This window comes from Leguminivora glycinivorella, chromosome 10 (genome assembly GCF_023078275.1).
Source record: "Leguminivora glycinivorella isolate SPB_JAAS2020 chromosome 10, LegGlyc_1.1, whole genome shotgun sequence".
In the NCBI taxonomy this organism is placed as follows: domain Eukaryota; kingdom Metazoa; phylum Arthropoda; class Insecta; order Lepidoptera; family Tortricidae; genus Leguminivora; species Leguminivora glycinivorella.
The window spans coordinates 21,487,300-21,505,519 of NC_062980.1; the positions used below are offsets into that span (position 1 = coordinate 21,487,300).

At 39.4% G+C, this 18,220-nt stretch overlaps 2 protein-coding genes across 3 annotated transcripts in view; one reads left to right on the plus strand and one right to left on the minus strand.

Moving 5' to 3' along the window:
- Positions 1-18,220, minus strand: part of LOC125230172 (fibronectin type III domain-containing protein 5) — a 308,743-nt gene that overhangs the window by 155,005 nt on the left and 135,518 nt on the right. The window lies entirely within an intron of this gene.
- Positions 15,959-17,125, plus strand: LOC125230436. Its single transcript, XM_048135573.1, has one exon. It carries the CDS (start codon positions 15,959-15,961, stop codon positions 17,123-17,125), a length of 1,167 nt encoding a protein of 388 aa, XP_047991530.1.

The window sequence follows — 18,220 nt, forward strand, 5'->3', positions numbered from 1 at the left end:
ATAAAATGACAGTAAAATCGTCCTTGCGTTATCCCGGCATTTTGCCACGGCTCATGGGAGCCTGGGGTCCGCTGTGACAACGAATCCCAAGATTTGGCGTAGGCACTAGTTTTACGAAAGCGACTGAGAGCTGACCTTCCAACCCAAAGGGTAACTAGGCCTTATTGGAATCAGTTCGGTTTCTTCACGATGTTTTCCTTCACCAAAAAGTGACTGGCAAATATCTAATGACATTTCGCACATAAGTTCCGAAAAACTCATTGGTACGAGCCGGGGTTCGAACCCGCGACCTTCGGGTTGAAAGTCGCACGACTATCGACGACAATAAAATAAGATCAAGCCAAACAATATCAACATAACAAACAGGGCGGTTTTTATCCAGGCAGGCAAGCACGGTAGCGTTATAAACGATAAAACGTCAGGCCGTCCTTTTCATAGTGACGCACGGATGCGATAAAGTTTATCCAACTAGTGTGCTACGCCCGCAACAGTGACTCATAATGATATTATGAGTGATCAATTATAGGCTACTAGACTCATATCGAATTTGGCACAATAAATTATTGTCTTCTGTAGTATTTGACATAAAAAAACAATATTTATAGATATTGGGTATTAAAAGCGTATGATGACTACGTATTTTCGATAAAAATGTGTGTGATTTTTTATTTATTTTGGCCACCGAAAACGCTGTCAGAGATGTAGTGACGTCATCGAATTCGAGCCTTACTGCATGTCAAAACAATCACTGACATATTGAAGTTTATGCCTTCATACTTAAAAAGTCAGAAAATGTTGTTTTCGAATAGAATGACCCGATGCGCAGATAATCTGTAGATTAACATGACTGTGTTGTTTTCGCCTGATTACGTAAAAGTATACTTTAAAAATATTTTTTGCTGTTTTTATGTCATAATAAAATGTGGTAATATTTTATTTCGGTTAATTGGACAATACTTAATCATATAAGACAGACTTCATAAAAGGGTCAAGTTTAGTAGCCTATATATACCGCAAAATAATAAATAATTAAGACTATAATAATTACTACATTTATTATGTAATATGTTTCATTCTTTGTATTTTTTCATGAAACTGATGCGTATTCCAAATAGGCAAAGATAGGTAAACCGATAGAATCGCCTACAGCGAGCGTGGACAAAACAAAACTCAATAGCTCGCTATCGCGTGTATTTCGCGGTGAATATTTTCCACAGAGATTGTTCCGATCAAGTATTTTACTATATTTGAAAGTTTTTCAAGAACAGTGCTATATTTTTATTTAATCGAGTTATATTTTTCTTTGATAGTAAGAGCTAAATGAAGTATCATGCAAAATATTAAAATTTAAAGTAATTACCTAATTGAGCATATTTACAAGTATGCCACTATTGATATCAAATAATGTATATTTTCTTCCGCAGAAGGTTAAGCTAGTATAATTTTTCTGTAAATTAGTGTATGAAATACAAATACTCGAAGATAGGCAAACCCAGTACCACATTTACCGATGGAATCGCGTACAGCGAGAGATGGACAAAGGGAACTCAATGACTCGCTATCGCGTGTCCCTCGCACGCTTTTGTTTCGCCGTGAAGAGTTTCCACAGAGATTGTTTCGATAAATCGTTTTGCTGAGGTTGGATAGTCTATCGAGAGGAGTACTGTTAAAGTTTATAGGAACAATTTTTTTAATTTAACAACTTTTATAGAACATGAAACGAAATCAAGTCCAACAACTTGATAATAGTTTGTGATTCAAAATTATTGTTTTTTGAGGCACACACGGGTCTAACGCGATAAAATAACATTATTACCTTTTACTCAACGTTTTGTGGACAATAAACATTAAACAAATACGGGTGGATCAATTTTATGTGTTTACCGCGAAAATTTATTTAAACGAATATCGGGTAGTTTGGTGTTGTTTACATCTCCATTGACATTTCGCTGGGAAGTCAGTCTTCCGCGACCTGGCAGGCAATTATGGTCGCGCGATAAGTGATAAAATAGCAGGCCGTCCCGATCGCACTATTTGTAAGTGCGATAGGGTAGGCCTGATATTTTATCGTCTATCGCGCGACCATGCTTCCGTGCAAGGCTATTTAGTGCAACCTAGCCGAGACGTTGAGTAAAAGGTAATAAATGTTATTCTATTGTGTGTGTCTTAAAAAATATGTAGATAACGCGAGAACTTAAAGTGTTAAATTACTGTTTAAAAGTCAACTCTACCGCCAGCTTAGAACACCAAGTTTAAAGTATGACATTACTGTGCACTCATGGATAAAATGCAATTATTACTCGGTTCTAATTTGTTTTTGAAAAATCGAAAGATGGTGTAGTAAAAAAACTCCAGTCTATCTTCTTACATTTAATTTAATTTATTTATTGAACATAGTGCAAGCTTACAGTCTGAACCAATACACCTAAACATTAACAATACATGCAATATAATAAAAATAAAACATGCTTAGGTAAAATGTCGAACAAGTCAAACTAATCAAATAAACAATTAAGAGGAAAAATAAAATGAGAAAATTTAAAACAATGTCAAAACAGATTACAGGTCAGTCAAATAAAAATTCATAAATTGTCTAGCAGTTTTGCATAAGTATGCTAAACGATCGGCAAACATGTCAACGTCAACGTGCTGAGTGAGCATCGCCTGGAGAAGCGTTAAAGCACGCGTGGTGGGCGCGTGCCTCGCGTCACGTGCGAGCGGTCGGCCGCTGCAGCAGACACGGCCGGCGACGCGGTGCCACCGCCCCCTCCAAGTCGCGCGGCACACGCTTGGGAACTAATAACCCTATCTTTCCTAAAAAAATTTATAATTTATATACACCATGTCGAGTCAACGCAACTGTTGCCAAAACTTTATCCATCAAACTTGTATAATTAGGTTTGAACACGATGATACCATAGCAATTATGTCGTTGATGGGATACATTAACATAGTTTAGTCAGAAGTTAGGGTTTATCCTTGTATACAGGGTGATATCCGAAAAGATGGGTTACCGGGTTACACAAACAAAAAATATAGAATTTTTGACCTGTTATTCTTAACATCTCTCGCGGGTGTCAAAATTTTACTTGAGTGAAACCATATTTTTATGTTAATATTGTTAATATTGACTCACAACTGTAGGTTTAAAAACTGTTTGATTCGTGAAAAAGGTTTTTTTCTTAGGTTCTGCAAAAATATAGCCTTGTTTGTTTAAGTGGTTTATAATATTATAATTGATATTTGTCACATTTTTTATAATTAAAATGATTAAGCTACGCCTAGAACTGGTAATTTGCATAAAACAAAAATTACATTTTCCTGTTTTAAAAATGAAATGTTTCTTTGAAAGAAATTCTTTCGTTATAGAAAAAGGAATTAAACTTAAAGTGTACATACAATACTAAGTATGAGAAATGGTAGAAATCTTGTCTAATCGGTAAAGCAAGTTTAAATGGCTTCAGTCCAATATTGGGACTATTTCGCCAGTGTCGAGGTGATATGAGCTAATATTAATTAGTGATTTTGGTACGTTAAGTACGACAGTGTACGGTGAGTTAGCATTTGTAAATTGATAGCTAGATTTTACAAGAGCACGTGGAGTACCGGCCGTTGACGACAAAAAAAGAGGCTAAACTCGACATTAATTCTTCATCAGCTTCTCACCACAACATAAGTTTACTGCATAAGCTATCGATACTACACTTTAAGCAACATTAATGAGCAAAAGAAATAGTACATTACGATACAAGTGCGTAAAAAAGGAAGTTCGAAACGAGTGGCGATAAATTAAAACACGACCGAAGGGAGTGTTTTAAATCGAACGAACGAATTTCCTTTTCGCACGTGTATTGTACGACGTTTTTCAGTACAGATGAGCCTCCGAAGTTTCGACCTGGCATATAATGAACCACTTATCGAACTAGTGCGTAAAAAAACACCATCTGTACTGAAAAAGAAATTATTCACGACACGAGACCGCTAAGATGGCGCTCGAACCGGAAGTCCGTTGAAGTAAGATAGGAACAAAAATAAAAATAATCACCTACCTACGAAATGTCCATATTTATCCCTTGTCTCCTAAATGTACAAAATATTAATGAATATTTCATTATAATACAAATATAAAAACATTCACACTCTAAATAATCCATACTAATATTATAAATGGGAAAGCGTGTGTCTGTTTGTTTGTCCGTCTTTCACGGCAAAAGAGAGCGACGAATTGACGTGCTTTTTTAAGTGGAAATAGTTGAAGGGCTGGCGAGTGACATGGGATACTTTTCGTCTCTTTCTAACGCGAGCGAAGCTGCGGGAAAAAGCTAGTATTATATAAAGAAGAAGATTACCTACAAATAAAGGCAATATTAGACTCAATAATAGTCGCCCAATTTGGTAAAAATAGCCCAGAATCACGGCATACCCTGTAATATGACGCAATAATCGCACATTTTATTTTAGCCCAATATTACGGAGGTAATAAAATCAAATTGGTCGTGCCAAAGGCACGCAAAAGCGGGGTCAAGGGTAAATAAATACTAAGCTAGGGCTTTTATGAAGGAAAACTGGGGATTATGAACTTCGAGTAATATTTGGAACTAGCATAATTCTACTTTTGTCCGTAACTGCGTGGAAAAGGAGTAGCAATTGGTTTTTCCCCTCACTAGCTCGGAAACACGGGCTTTATCCTTATTAACAGCGGGTAAAACCGCATTTTATCCACTATTGGATAAAGTAATTGGACCTTGCATATAGTTTAATTTTAAAATTGATAAAATTGGGTAAATCTAGTGATGCAGATGTTTTACCACTTGTGGAACTACTGGAATCAGTGATAAACGCGTTTTTTTCCTTGTAGTTTCCTAGCTATAGTGAGGGGAAGAGTTTTGTGTTAGGTACACACGGGTGCAAATGTATTTTACTTCTCGTGTGTTGAAAAACTCGCCAAGTTCAGGATTCTATTCTAAAACCACTTGCTTCGCTCGTGGTTCAACTATAACATCCTTTCACTTGCTCGTTTTTCAATTCCACACTCGGCGTTAAAATACAACTTTGCCCCCGTGTATAACAAATAACTTTTATAATATCACAATTCACAATGTCACAATTTGGATTTCTTTCAACCCCTTTTTGCCAAGAGTGCACTGAGAGAAATTTGCATTGTGAATTTAGCAAATTCGACTTGTTGCGGTTTATGCGTTTGAATCAGCCAAACGTATGTTTAAAACAATATGTGTCAGGTTGTTTTTATAAAATTGACTAGTTGATTCAAATATATTGCCGATTCAAATGACAAGTAGCTTGTTGTTTGAACCAAAGAGCACGTAGGCGCTATTTTAACCAAAAAACTTGTTGAACGAACATGAAAACTGTTTGTTTTTTCTCTCAGTGGCACTGAAACTTAGTAATTCATGTGCTCTGCCTACCCCTTTATGGGATACAGGCGTGATTATATGTATATGACTATAATATACATGATAGTAATGCTGTCACCCGTATTACTTCTGCAAATGTCCATTGTTTATCTCAATGGAAGCGCTGGTAGCCTAGCGGTAAATACGTGCGACTTTCGTTCCGGAGGTCGCGGGTGCGAACCCCGGCTCGCACCAATGAGTTTTTCGGAATTTATGTAAAAAAAAAGTAAAAAAAGTAAAAATATTTATGTGCGAAATATCATTCGATATTTGCCAGTCGCTTTTCGATGGAAACATCGTGAGGAAACCTAGTCTAGATCACCTTTCGGGTTGAAAGGTCAGACGGCAGTCGCTTCCGTAAAAAGTAGTGCTTACGCCAAATCTTGGGATTAGTTGTCCCCAGGTTCCCATAAAACGCAAGGAGGATGATGATGATTTATCTCAATGGAAATCTCTTTGACGTTTCATGCAGAAATATTATTTTAAAAGTAGAATACTGCTGCTGTGTTGATAATCTGGTCATATATCTTTAAATAGGCATTTGCTTGAAACTTCATATTTAAATTCAAAATGCGAACAAGAGATAAAATCTAGCTTAATACCTTAACCTCCTTATTCATAAACGTACTGTAAAGTTATCATGCCGATAAAGTTCGTTTGTCCTTTTCTTTCACACCAATTGTGATAAACAATGTAATAAGTTTGTATAATTATGTGTTTGTCTGTGTATGTGAGATAGGTATACTTGCTATCTCACTCTATCACTCGTGTGCCATGGCCACAGTATAATAAAGAGTACTATCGTACAGTATGGCCACTCACGCTCCCCGCTAAAAGTGCCGCCCACCCCCTCTCGGTTACCTCACAGTTACCGTCTGTCAAAAACGCGAACAGTCGACCTGTCATATGTCACTCATACAAGCATAGTACGCGTTCACCTACACGAGCTTAGACTGTGTGCTAGGAACGCGCCTCTTTCATATATTTGATCGCTAGTGTCCGAGGTGTGCCATGGCGATGCGATGCGCCATATATTGTTGTGTGTCCTAATACAATTTTTTTTTTTTACACTTTTACCTATATTTTTTATTCAATCATTTCCAATACGTCGACAATGGACAAACAAACTTTATCGGCTTGATAACTTTAGAGTACGTTTATGAATAAGGGGGTAAGTATTTTTTTTTTTTCTTTATTGAAAGAGCTTTGTCACTGAGTGACGATGTCGCTCTGTATGTACTACATTAAATAAGTATCATCGTCGGGGTAAGTATTTGTCGCCAAAACCCGCCATACCAATTTTGAAATAGAACCGTTTCCAAGATTGTATATATATAACTTATAATTCATGCAATAATCAAAAACAAACAACGGTGAGTCTAACAGTAAAAAGGTTTTAAAGTTTTTGTACTTCGAATTTTGGCGGTTAGACATTTCAACTTTCAAATCAACATTATATCTTATTTGTGACGTTATCTGGGTAAAAGGACTTATTTGCCAATGGCGCTTACGGCGTTATGGGCGATGATCGCACACAAATACGACACCGCGGGACGTAAGCGCCATCGACACTAAGGTCCCTTTACCCAGATAAAGTCGCATTTCAGCTAAGTTTTAAAACAACAGACAAAGCCTTAAGAGCTTTGCAAAATTAATGGGGCACGGAATTTATAAATTAGGGTGGGTATGAAATAAATGTGCGGCGTGTGTGTACTTTTAGAAAATCCTGGGGTTTTTATGTTATTATTTAAGGTGAGAAGGTATGTCGCAAAACAAAAACACATCGTCATGTAACATGTTGCTATAAGTTACGACCATACTACATATAATATGATTTGACTGGAAAGTTATCAGATTTTGTAATATGTACCTACCTACTCGTAAGTATCAAGAGACGAGGTACTAATTCTACACACAATACGTAAATAATATTCTGTAAACTTAAAAAACATAGTCGATAAAAGTGTTTTTAAGAAGGCAGCGTTCGAATATTACAGTAAAGTTACAATTTTTTTATACTACGTCGATGTCAAACAGACATACGGTCCGCCTGATGGGAAGCGGTCACCGTAACCTATGGACGCCTGCAACTGAAGGAGTGTCACATGCGCGTTACCAACCAATTAAAATACCATAATCTACCCTAATACCGTGACAATTATAAGACCAATGAAAACACGATATTTTACGGATTACGATGTAAACGAACTCAGTGGGTATTACGAAGCCATACACGAAAGTGGTTAACAAATCGATTTTACGTGGGTCTTGTAATTAGTTCGTCTGCGTCAATCAATAGTGTTTGAATGAGGACGCAAAATAGTGGAATACTTAGTATATACAGTCAACAACACAGCTGTGAATACAGTGCCAAAAATAGGTATACAGAACTTTATTGCTTGTACCATTCATGTTTTAAGTTCTAGACTTTGTTTAAAAAAAAAATCTTTATTTCAGACCAAACAGTGAGCAAATATATTTTTTAAATAACTTATTCTAATTAAATTAATTAATTAATAGTTAACATTTATGTACTGGGCAAAAAGCTGAGTGCCTTGGTAACAGCCACATACACACTCAGTTATATGTGTAGGTTTTTATCCAGTTCATTTTAGAATCCATCAACTCTTAAATGGTGTTTGGTCGCTGTCTCTGCGTGCGTTCCATGACACGGGCAAGGTCAGTAGATATCCGCTCGGCGTACCCATTAAATTTCATTATACATCATCATCCTCCTTGCGTTATCCCGGCATTTTGCCACAGCTCATGGGAGCCTGGGGTCCGCTTTGACAACAAATCTCAAGATTTGGCGTAGGTACTAGTTTTTACGAAAGTGACTGCCATCTGACTTTTCAACCCGAAGGGTAAACTAGACCTTATTGGAATTTCATTATACATAGTATTAAAAATATCTACGCATGGATTCGGCTCCACTCACGCCTCCCAAAGATCCGGAAGACTCAATGTTTTCCGTGACGGATTATACATTGTTTTCAATGGTAAAGGGAGGATTTCCCTCAACCTGAAAGTGTTCAATCAGCTAAAAAACTTCAACAAGTTTTCCGTCAAGTCCGTCACGGAAAACATTGAGTCTTCCGGATCTTTGGGAGGCGTGAGTGGAGCCGAATCCATGCGTAGATATTTTTAATACTATGTATAATGAAATTCCAATACCGACCAATTCCAAACCGAACAACTTTAGGGTATTCGTAATAGCTTTGACTGTTGAGTCAAAGCTATTACGAATACCCTAAAGTTGTTCGGTTCCTCTCAATCACAAGATTCATCAGATTATCGGTCAGAACCCACTTACATCAAGATCGTGAACAATTCCAAACAACGAACTGTCCATTGTAAAGTCCGAAACTTCTTGTTAACATTAAGGTCGTGTCCCTTTTGTTTGAAAGGACCTTATATTTAGGTTTGAATGATTCCGAGTTCTGAATTGAGATAAATTGAGAAACGGATCGTGTTTCCTACAAATCTATTTAATATATATAACACGAATAAGCGGGAAATAGATCGATACAACTATAGTTATTTGTTTTACAAAGGGGCAAAGTTGTTGTTTAACCGCACGTGCCAAACCTGGTGCCATAGCCGAATGGCATTTCTCCGACGCGAAACGAAAACGAAACGCAGCGAAAGGTAGTCTGGCTCTGTCGCGCCAATATGCACGAGCGATAGAGATAGATATCTACGAGCGTTTCGTTTCGTGAGCGTTTGTGCCATTCGGCTACGTACTGATACTCGAGATGCGAAACATCCCAATATTGAACCGCAAGCTTAACCAGTGGTTCAGAATGTGGATTGTGGAATCTTTCAAGAGGAATTTTTCACCATGCCAACACTAAGAAAATATTTACTGTAAAACATGAAACTAAATCAAATCTATGTTTTTATTTAACATTTTTGATTTAAAATCGTTCCCGCGGACGCTCCGGCTTAGTATTAGCTCCCTGCCGAGGTATTTCCGATGAACTACAGTATGGGGTTCTTCAAAAAAAGAGTGTACAAATTTCTAATGGGTCGGCAACGCGCATGTGACACCCCTTGAGTTGCAGGCGGCATAGATTACGGTGATCGCTTTCCATCAGGTGGACCGTATACCTGTTTGCCACCGACGTGGTATAAGAAAATCATTTTTTTTATGGGGCAAATTGTGGCGTAGGCGAGAGGCTGGCAACCTGTCACTGCAATGTCACAGTTTCGTTTTCTTTCAGCCCCTTATTTGCCATGAGTGGCACTGAAACTTGAGAAGTTTCATGTGCTCTGCTTACCCCTTCATGGGATACAGGCGTGATAGTATGTATGTATGTATGTATTCTTTATATGTGAATTCTAATAGCCAGCTTTTAACATCAAGTACACTTCTTAACACCTTCGCTACAGCAATTAGATAACGCAATCAGCAAGACCAGCCCGGCTATTATGCTTCCAATTTTATCACATCCACGTGGATAAGTCATCTGTCACTCTCACACTGACATTTACTTGCCAAAACGTGACAGATGCTTTAAATATCCACGCAGATAAATGATAAAATTGGAAGCATGATACCACAGTATAATAAAGAGTATTAAGGCATTTTCAATATTTGGGACCCCCCAATTAGCGAAAGTTGTTAACAAAAATTAACTCACTGTCAGTTTTGTGACGATAATTAAGCATGAAATTTCAATAAACTTATTGTTTTTGTGTTAATTACATAAACTTTAAGCGATAATCTACATTTAGAATGTGAAAAACGTAAATTTTTAGACAGATTTTATTCTTAATTGTCGTCACAAAACTGACGGCGAGTTAATTTCTGTTGACAAATTTTCCTTATTGGGGGGGGGGGGGGGCAAATTCTGAAAATGCCCACTATCGTACAGTATGGCCACTCCCGCTGCCCGCTGAAAGTGATGATACGCCGGCTGCATCGAGTCGAACAGATTATTGTCGAAATTTAGTTCAAACTCAAAGTTCAAACCAGTTCGAAGTGTAAGAGTAATTAATGCCTTATATTTGGATTTATCTTACTGTTATTTATGATGAAAGTATTGAAGAATATCAATTGACTCATACTAGTCACTGGTTCCCGCCATCTTAGATTGTTATAAAAACAGCGGGAATGCAGTGATGGGAGCCAGTTCGAGTACAGACGAGTTGTAGTGAATTGGTTGTTATTATGTTTGTTATAAACGCATAAGGTAAAAGTGTTGGTAAAATTAATATTTTTCATCATCAACCTGGTCATATTCCCAATATATGGTACAAATCTTCATTAGTCACGCTCCAAAATCATTTGAATACGATTTCGTATTCGCTTCGCGAGTCACAAAAGCAGTGTCCCTTAACTGAGTTCAAGCCTTCTAATTTATAGCCAAGTTCATAATAAGTACGGTACAAAAGTATCACACTGCACGAAATTCATATATTATTAACAGTCAAATAGATCTATTATGGCGAACAGGTATTTGCTCACGGTTTGTCAAGGGCCGTAATAGGTGTCTTGGGGTCGCATTGTATATGAGGGCAGCTAGCAGGGTCGCGACCTTTATGGATTATTGTTAGTGTTTACTATGTAAGTACTGTATTTGCAGTGTGAAAGTTTGTTGTCTAAAGCCCTATTTAGACGGAAATTGCACGCGGTATCCATAAGGATGACCAAATGACTGAGATGGATGCAAACGAATGATGAATAACAATATTGAGGGTTAACTCGTGAAGGGTTTACCCGACAAGTTGAGCAAACTGGTTTTTGAAATTCGAACTATGTGCAAGTTCCACAATGTTGTTATTTCAAGGACAATTTATCGTGTTTTACCAGGAAACCCTTATGTAGGGATAGGTTTATATGGTTTTTATAATAGTTTTTACATGGCTACCTATTTTTAAAAGCTTTTATTCAACTTGCCTTGCTTGTTAGTATGTTAGTGTGCCTCAAAACGTAGAAGCTAAATTGGACCCACTTCCCGGTTTCCCAGCTGAAATTTGGCACACATATGTAAATCACGTGACAATGCAATATTATGGTATCATGGAGCTGATCTGATGATGGAGCCGAAAGGACTCTGAATATGAATTCTGTTATAAAACGTCGTATCCCCATTGAGTGAGGGGTTTTTAGAAACGTCTCGGAGGGCAGTAGATGTCTGTTGAAAGAAAGGTACAGTCGGCGATAAAAGCTTGGGCCAAAAATGAAATTTTTGCAAAAAAAACCTATTGTATAACCTAGCTAATAGGTTACCTGCCAAATATTTTTCATAGCATAGTGAAGATTAATTTCACACTTTGATGAACTATAAATTCCTGTCCTTGATTCTAGAAGCGATTTCGATGTCAATCGCTTTGCAAGTTCTGATTTGTTCAAGATGATCTGTTGAGAGGACTTTTGGCTTTTAAACCAGTGGCGTAAAGAAAGGGGAACGAAAAAAAATACAGTAAATTGACGTTTTATTTTATTTTGCATTATATTCTCAAGTGTAAGTTTAGCTTGTTTATTAACAGAAATCGGTATCCTGGGGATTGCGTGTCATAACTGTCAGAAGGGGTAGAGTGTCATGACCTTTTAAGTTTGTGTTTAGCAAATACAAATGCGTATACCAACTTGACATTTAAATACTACAAGGTTACTTCCATGTCCTTGTTTGTATAGTAGAAAATTTAAGTAGGAAAGTAGAACAGAAAGTTCCGCTCTTGTTTTATATATTTTTAAATTACAAACTTTTATTTCAAATTCACCGCGTACATTTCGTAAGATTCAATTTTGAGCACAAATTGAATCTTGCACGAGTAAATTAAATTACTTACCTAGTCGTACTTCTAGATGTACATTTCCGCTGAAATTCTTTGCTTATAAGTAGTTACCGCCTCTTAAAAATTCTTTAACCTGGATTTGAGCGTGGACAGTATTCATAGTAGGAGTGAAACAATGTACCACAAGGACAAGTACTAACTACCACCCTGAATATTTTTTTTAAATAGAGATAAATCTGTACAGTTCGCAGTCAGGTATGTATATAATTATTTTTAAAATCGGGACTTAACGTTTCAGGGACGGTGTTGTCCCCGTGGTCTCGGAGACGACTCGACTGGCTTGAAAATCTTGAAATGTCATCAACACCTTCTGACAGCCGCGCGAGTTTTTCAAACTACCCGCACTTGGTTTTGATTATCAACTTGAACTGTTTGCGCACTAGGGACAACGCTTGTTGTGTGTCGACAGATTAACATCCCTCGTTGGAGGTCAGTTTAATATGTAATCATACGCGATTAAGTCCCGATTTTAAAAATAATTATGTGTAATAATCGTGAAAGTTTAAATCAGGGTACGTAGCCGAATGGCACAAACGATCACGAAACGAAACGCTCGTAGATATCTATCTCTACCGCCCATGCGTTGGCGTGACAGAGCCAGACTACCTTTCGCGGCGTTTCGTTTTCGTTTCGCGTCGCAGAAATGCAATTCGGCTACGGCACCAAGTATGTATACTTGTATCGATACATCTCTTATTGTTTAGCGGTTATAAATAGATAAATAGTTATTACTTCAGAAGCGTTATTAGATTCGCTACTTTCGATGCTGACTGTACCTATGAAGTATTTTTTTATTATTTTATTCTCTTTATTCATTTTAAATATTTTATTATTATTATAAATGGGCATACTCTTGGCCACAGACTAGCCAAAGGCAAAGACGTGGCCTACGATGGTGTGAGCTCGCCCAGAAGATGCCTGTTCACTCTTGATTTGAATATAAATATAAATATTTATATTTATATTCAAATCAATAAATATTTATTTATAATTTAAATATATACCAAATATTGTTTTACCTTATCTTGTGCAATTATATAAACCTACTTTTGCAAATAATTTCAATTTGACGCCTTCATGCAAAACGTTCCGAAAATAAATACGCGTAAATCGTTTAAAATTCCGATCCGATTCCTTATCCAAGCACTTCATTACAACGAATAAATCAACGCTCTTCCTTTCGACTAGTGTTGTGGCCTTATCGATGCTTCTAACGCCAGGAAATATTTCATAAGAATTTTGAAAAAATGATCAGAATAAAATTAGGTTAACATTTTGATATAATAATGAATACTTTAAGTTTTTTTGGTTCCATTTGAACTAAACATACGTGAAATAATATATTAGGTACAATATACGAGTAAGTAAGATAATACAGTGTGTTACCACTTTCTTTATAGGAACGAAATCTGGCATAGTTATTTAACTTAACCATGCCCTTAATGAATAATTAAAAAAATGATTTTATAAATTTTGTAACAAAAAATTTATTGCGGGCAATAACAGCTCATAAGTATGATCGATGTGAGTAATGACAATTATGAAGTGCACGCGTTACATTGAATGTTGGGATTTCGGAAAATTATTTTTTCTGATAGTTGATGATATGCTCAAACGATTGCTAAATGACTGTATTATTAGTGTTGTGTTGTATTGGATTTAATAAAGGTCCGGATGTTGTGTCGGTATAATAATTATGACGTTTCTTTAAACAAAAACTGAGCGTCAAATATATGTAATACTTTTACGAATAGTAATCATTTGAAGCTTCATTATCGTAATTGTTGAAATATCATTGTATTTTTGCCAATTTTTTTCTGCCTAGTCAGATTATATATTTATTTTTATTTTACAGTTTACTACAATGTTTACTACAATTAATAGTTACAAAGGTATCCTAATCCTATTATTTTTTAATCTTTTTACCATTTAATTTGACTCAAGAGTATTTCAATCAAATCCATATTTTTTGGTGTCTTGAGGCAATAACGTAATTTTAGATATAATTTCTGAAGAATATCCCATCACTAGTCTCGACATTAATTAACAAGAAAACCCGAAAGAAAACGAAGTTGACGGAATATAAAACATCCAACTGGTTTAGGAAATTGTTTTATCGCTTTTCTTTTGTTCACACTGGAGATAACGCATGTATAGGCTGCATAATGGGAATTCTACGCTGAGGGAAATTTTGGCATTATTAATTTATTTTTCCCCTCACTAGCTCGGAAACACGTGTTTTGTCCTTTAATACCAGTGAGTAAAAACGCATTTTATCCACTAGTGAGTAAAGTAATTTGACCTTGAATAAAGTCAAATTAACTGCTTTAAAATTGATAAAAGTAGTTGAATCTAGTAATAAAGATGATTTACCACCTGTGAAACTACTGGAAGCAGTGATAAACGCAGTTTTTGCGTTGTAGTTTCCTCGCTATAGTGAGGGGAAAAGTTTTGTGTTACACTCGGGTGCAAATGTATTTTACTTCACGTGTGTTAAAAAACTCGCAAGTTCAGGATTCTATTCTCGAACCACTCGCTTTGCTCGTTTTTCAATTCCACACTCGGCGTTAAAATACAACTTTGCCCCCTTGTATAACAAATAACTATTATTTTAGCACATTACGCTACTAGTGCGGTAAAGAGGGAATTCGAAATGAGTGGCAATGGCAATACATTAAAACAAGACCAATGGGAGCGTTTTGCCTTGCTAAAATGTTTTTTAAAAGCAAAATTCCTCGAAGCAAGTGCTTATTAAGTTTCCGTTCTTTGTCATATAAATATATCGGATGATCGTTTCCAAAAGTTTATAATTTTTTCGTGGAAATGAGCAAACTTCTGCTTGCCGAAAAATACTTTGTTCTTATCTAGGCCCGGTAGTTCTTATTTGGACCCGGGTATGTCCTTAAACTACGACCAAACCAGCGGTGGTAGGTCCCGCAAGGGGCCGCCTGGTATGCTACCACCCTCCCGCCGGAGTCAGGCGCCAAGTAGCCTAGCTGCGTTCCGTCTGTGCGCGGGAGTACCAGAGCCTTTGGGGGTTGATTGGTTGTCAGTCGTGTTGCTTAATGCCGGTCTTTGGATCCTTGAGTGACGTCGGGCCGAGTAGCTCACGTTGGAGGGTAGCGGGATCCGAGGCACGGTCTTGCCGGTGGCCGACCGCAGGAAGTTGGGGGCCCAATCGTACGACAGCCACGTGCGAGAGGCTGCCCCGCCACCTAGCGAAAAATCCTGGAATAGCTCCACCGTGCCAGTTGGCGACTGGACGGGAGGACCCGGTGGGCTATTTCAGGGGGGCTCGGGCGTCCCCGCAGTCTCCAAGTGAGCTCCTCACTGTCCGGATTAACTCAAGTGATCCAATTGGTAAACGCAACACCTCGACAGCCATTTTTTCTCCCAACCCACACTCCAAAAAAAATAATAATAATGAAAGTTTCCAAAAAGAATAGGTTTAAACACCGGCGGCACTTCCTCCCTTTGAAAGTGCACCTCACTAACATCAGGGGTTGCACTCAAATATCGACCCGGTCCACCACCATCTTGAAACCGAGAAGCCGCACCTTTTCTTTTTGACGGAGACGCAAATAAAAACCCCAGCTGACGCGACGTACCTCAACTACCCAGGCTACTCACTTGAACATAAGTTTAGAGTACATGCTGGGGTCTGTGTGTATGTCCGCGACGACATTTGCTGCAAGCGTCTCCGTTGCTTTGAGGTTTCCGGGTTTTCCACTTTGTGGATTATGGTTGACACAGGCTCAGAGAAAGCTCTGTATGCCTGTGTTTACCGATCGCACAGCGGAAACCAGGAGACAACCAGGCTCTTTGATCACCTTACTGAGATGGCAGATAAAGCCCAACAACGGTACCCTACAGCTCAACTCGTATTTCTCGGGGACTTTAACGCCCACCACGAGGAGTGGCTGTTCCCGTACGAGAAAACTTGCCACGCTGGAAGAGAAGCACGTAAATTTGCTGTGTCGCTAAACCTTACCCAACTAATAAATGTTGCGACGCGGGTACCGGATGTTCCTGGTCATACACCCAATTGCCTTGACCTTCTGCTGACAACTGATCCGGACAGGCACTCGGTTTCGGTCTCCGCTCCGCTGGGATCTTCCGACCACTGTCTGGTGAAATCCGTGTCGATCCACTCTCCTCCTGATCTTTGCCCTAGGGGCACGAGGAGGGTATGGCGATACGAGTCAGCAGACTGGGATGAGATGCGGCATTTCTATGCGTCTTTCCCCTGGCAGCAGGTCTGTTTTTCCTCGGGTGACCCCTCGTGTTCTGCTGAGGCTGTTGCGGATGTGATTCGGCAGGGAATGGAATATTTTATTCCATTCTCCGACCTATCGCTCGATCAGAAGGCCCAGGCATGGTACAGTTCGGATTGTGCTCGGGCGGTGGCCCTTAAGCAGTCTGCATACCAGGCTTGGGTGCTAGCCCGCGACTCAAAAGCTGGAGCACAGAGGGTGTGCGCGAGGAAGAAAGCTTTTAACTCTGCTGCCAAGTCCTGCAAACGGGTGCTTCGAAAGGCTAGATTCGACCACGTCAGTCGTATAGGGGCCAAGCTCGCCTCCTACCCTCCCGGTAGTAAGCGGTTCTGGTCCCTGTCGAAAGCGGTCGAATCCAACTTCTGCCGTCCCACACTGCCACCTCTGCAGAAACCGGATGGTACGCTGGCCCACTCCGCGGCGGAGAAAGCAAACTTGTTTGCTTCTCTGTTTGCGAGCAATTCACGTCTAGATGCAGGCTCAAAACTCCCACCTACGCTACCTCAGTGCAGCTCCTCTATGCAAGGAATTGCTATCCGGCAAAATGAGGTACGCCGAGCTCTGCAGACTCTTGACGTGAATAAGGCTAATGGTCCAGACGGTATACCTGCACGTAAAACAGTGTGCGCCTGAGTTGTCTCCTGTACTGACACGCCTGTACCGCCTCTCTCTCCAAACAAGAGTGGTGCCGAAATCCTGGAAGCTTGCAAATGTGCAGCCAGTACCCAAGAAGGGTAGTCGTGCTGATCCCTGCAATTATCGACCAATCGCCATTACCTGCATGCTGTGTAAAGTCATGGAAAGGGTACTTAACGGCAAGTTGCTGACTTACCTCGAGACAAACGATCTGCTCAGTGACCGTCAATATGGCTTTCGCCGGGGTCGGTCTACTGGAGATCTCCTAGCGTATGTCACGCACCGCTGTGGCGAAGCCATCGAGAGGAACGGTGAAGCGCTTGCTGTTTCACTGGACATCTCGAAGGCCTTTGACAGGGTTTGGCACGCAAGTCTCCTTAGCAAGCTTCCTGCATACGGCATCCCTGCTGACCTTTGTAGTTGGCTATCTGACTTCCTGAGTGAACGGTCGATCAGAGTGGTCATTGATGGCTGCTCTTCGGACCTCATGGCCATTGACGCCGGTGTTCCTCAGGGGTCTGTTCTCTCCGCAACCCTTTTCCTGCTTCACATTAACGACATGCTGCAACCCAGCATTGTCGGCTATGCAGACGACAGTACGGTTGTTGAGAGATATTTAGCTAGTGCAGGGGACAGCAGGGACGACATACATTCACAGAGAGAGGCCATGGTTGAGCGAGCGAACTTGACCCTTAGTCGCGTTTCCCAGTGGGGGGACGACAATCTGGTCAAGTTCAATGCCACTAAAACGCAGGCGTGTCTGTTTTCGGCAAAACGGAGTCCGTTCGATCTGACTCCTACTTTCCGGGGTGCATCTGTACCTATTACCGGCAGCCTAGAACTCCTCGGTGTGGAGTTGAGTTCTGTCCTCAACTTTGGCACCTTCATTGAGTCTAAAGCACAAACTGCGGCCAGAAAGCTGGGCATCCTAAATAAGGTGAAGCGATACTTCACACCTGGACAGCTTCTAAAACTCTATAAAGCTCAAGTCCGATCCTGTATGGAGTATTGCAGCCACCTGTGGGACGGCTCAGCCAAATACCAACTCGCTGCTTTGGACTCAGTGGAGCGCAGAGCCAGGAGGATGATTGG

Excerpts from the sequence above, each read along its gene's own strand:
- LOC125230436 (XM_048135573.1), top strand. The coding sequence starts at position 15,959 with ATGGTTGACACAGGCTCAGAGAAAGCTCTGTATGCCTGTGTTTACCGA.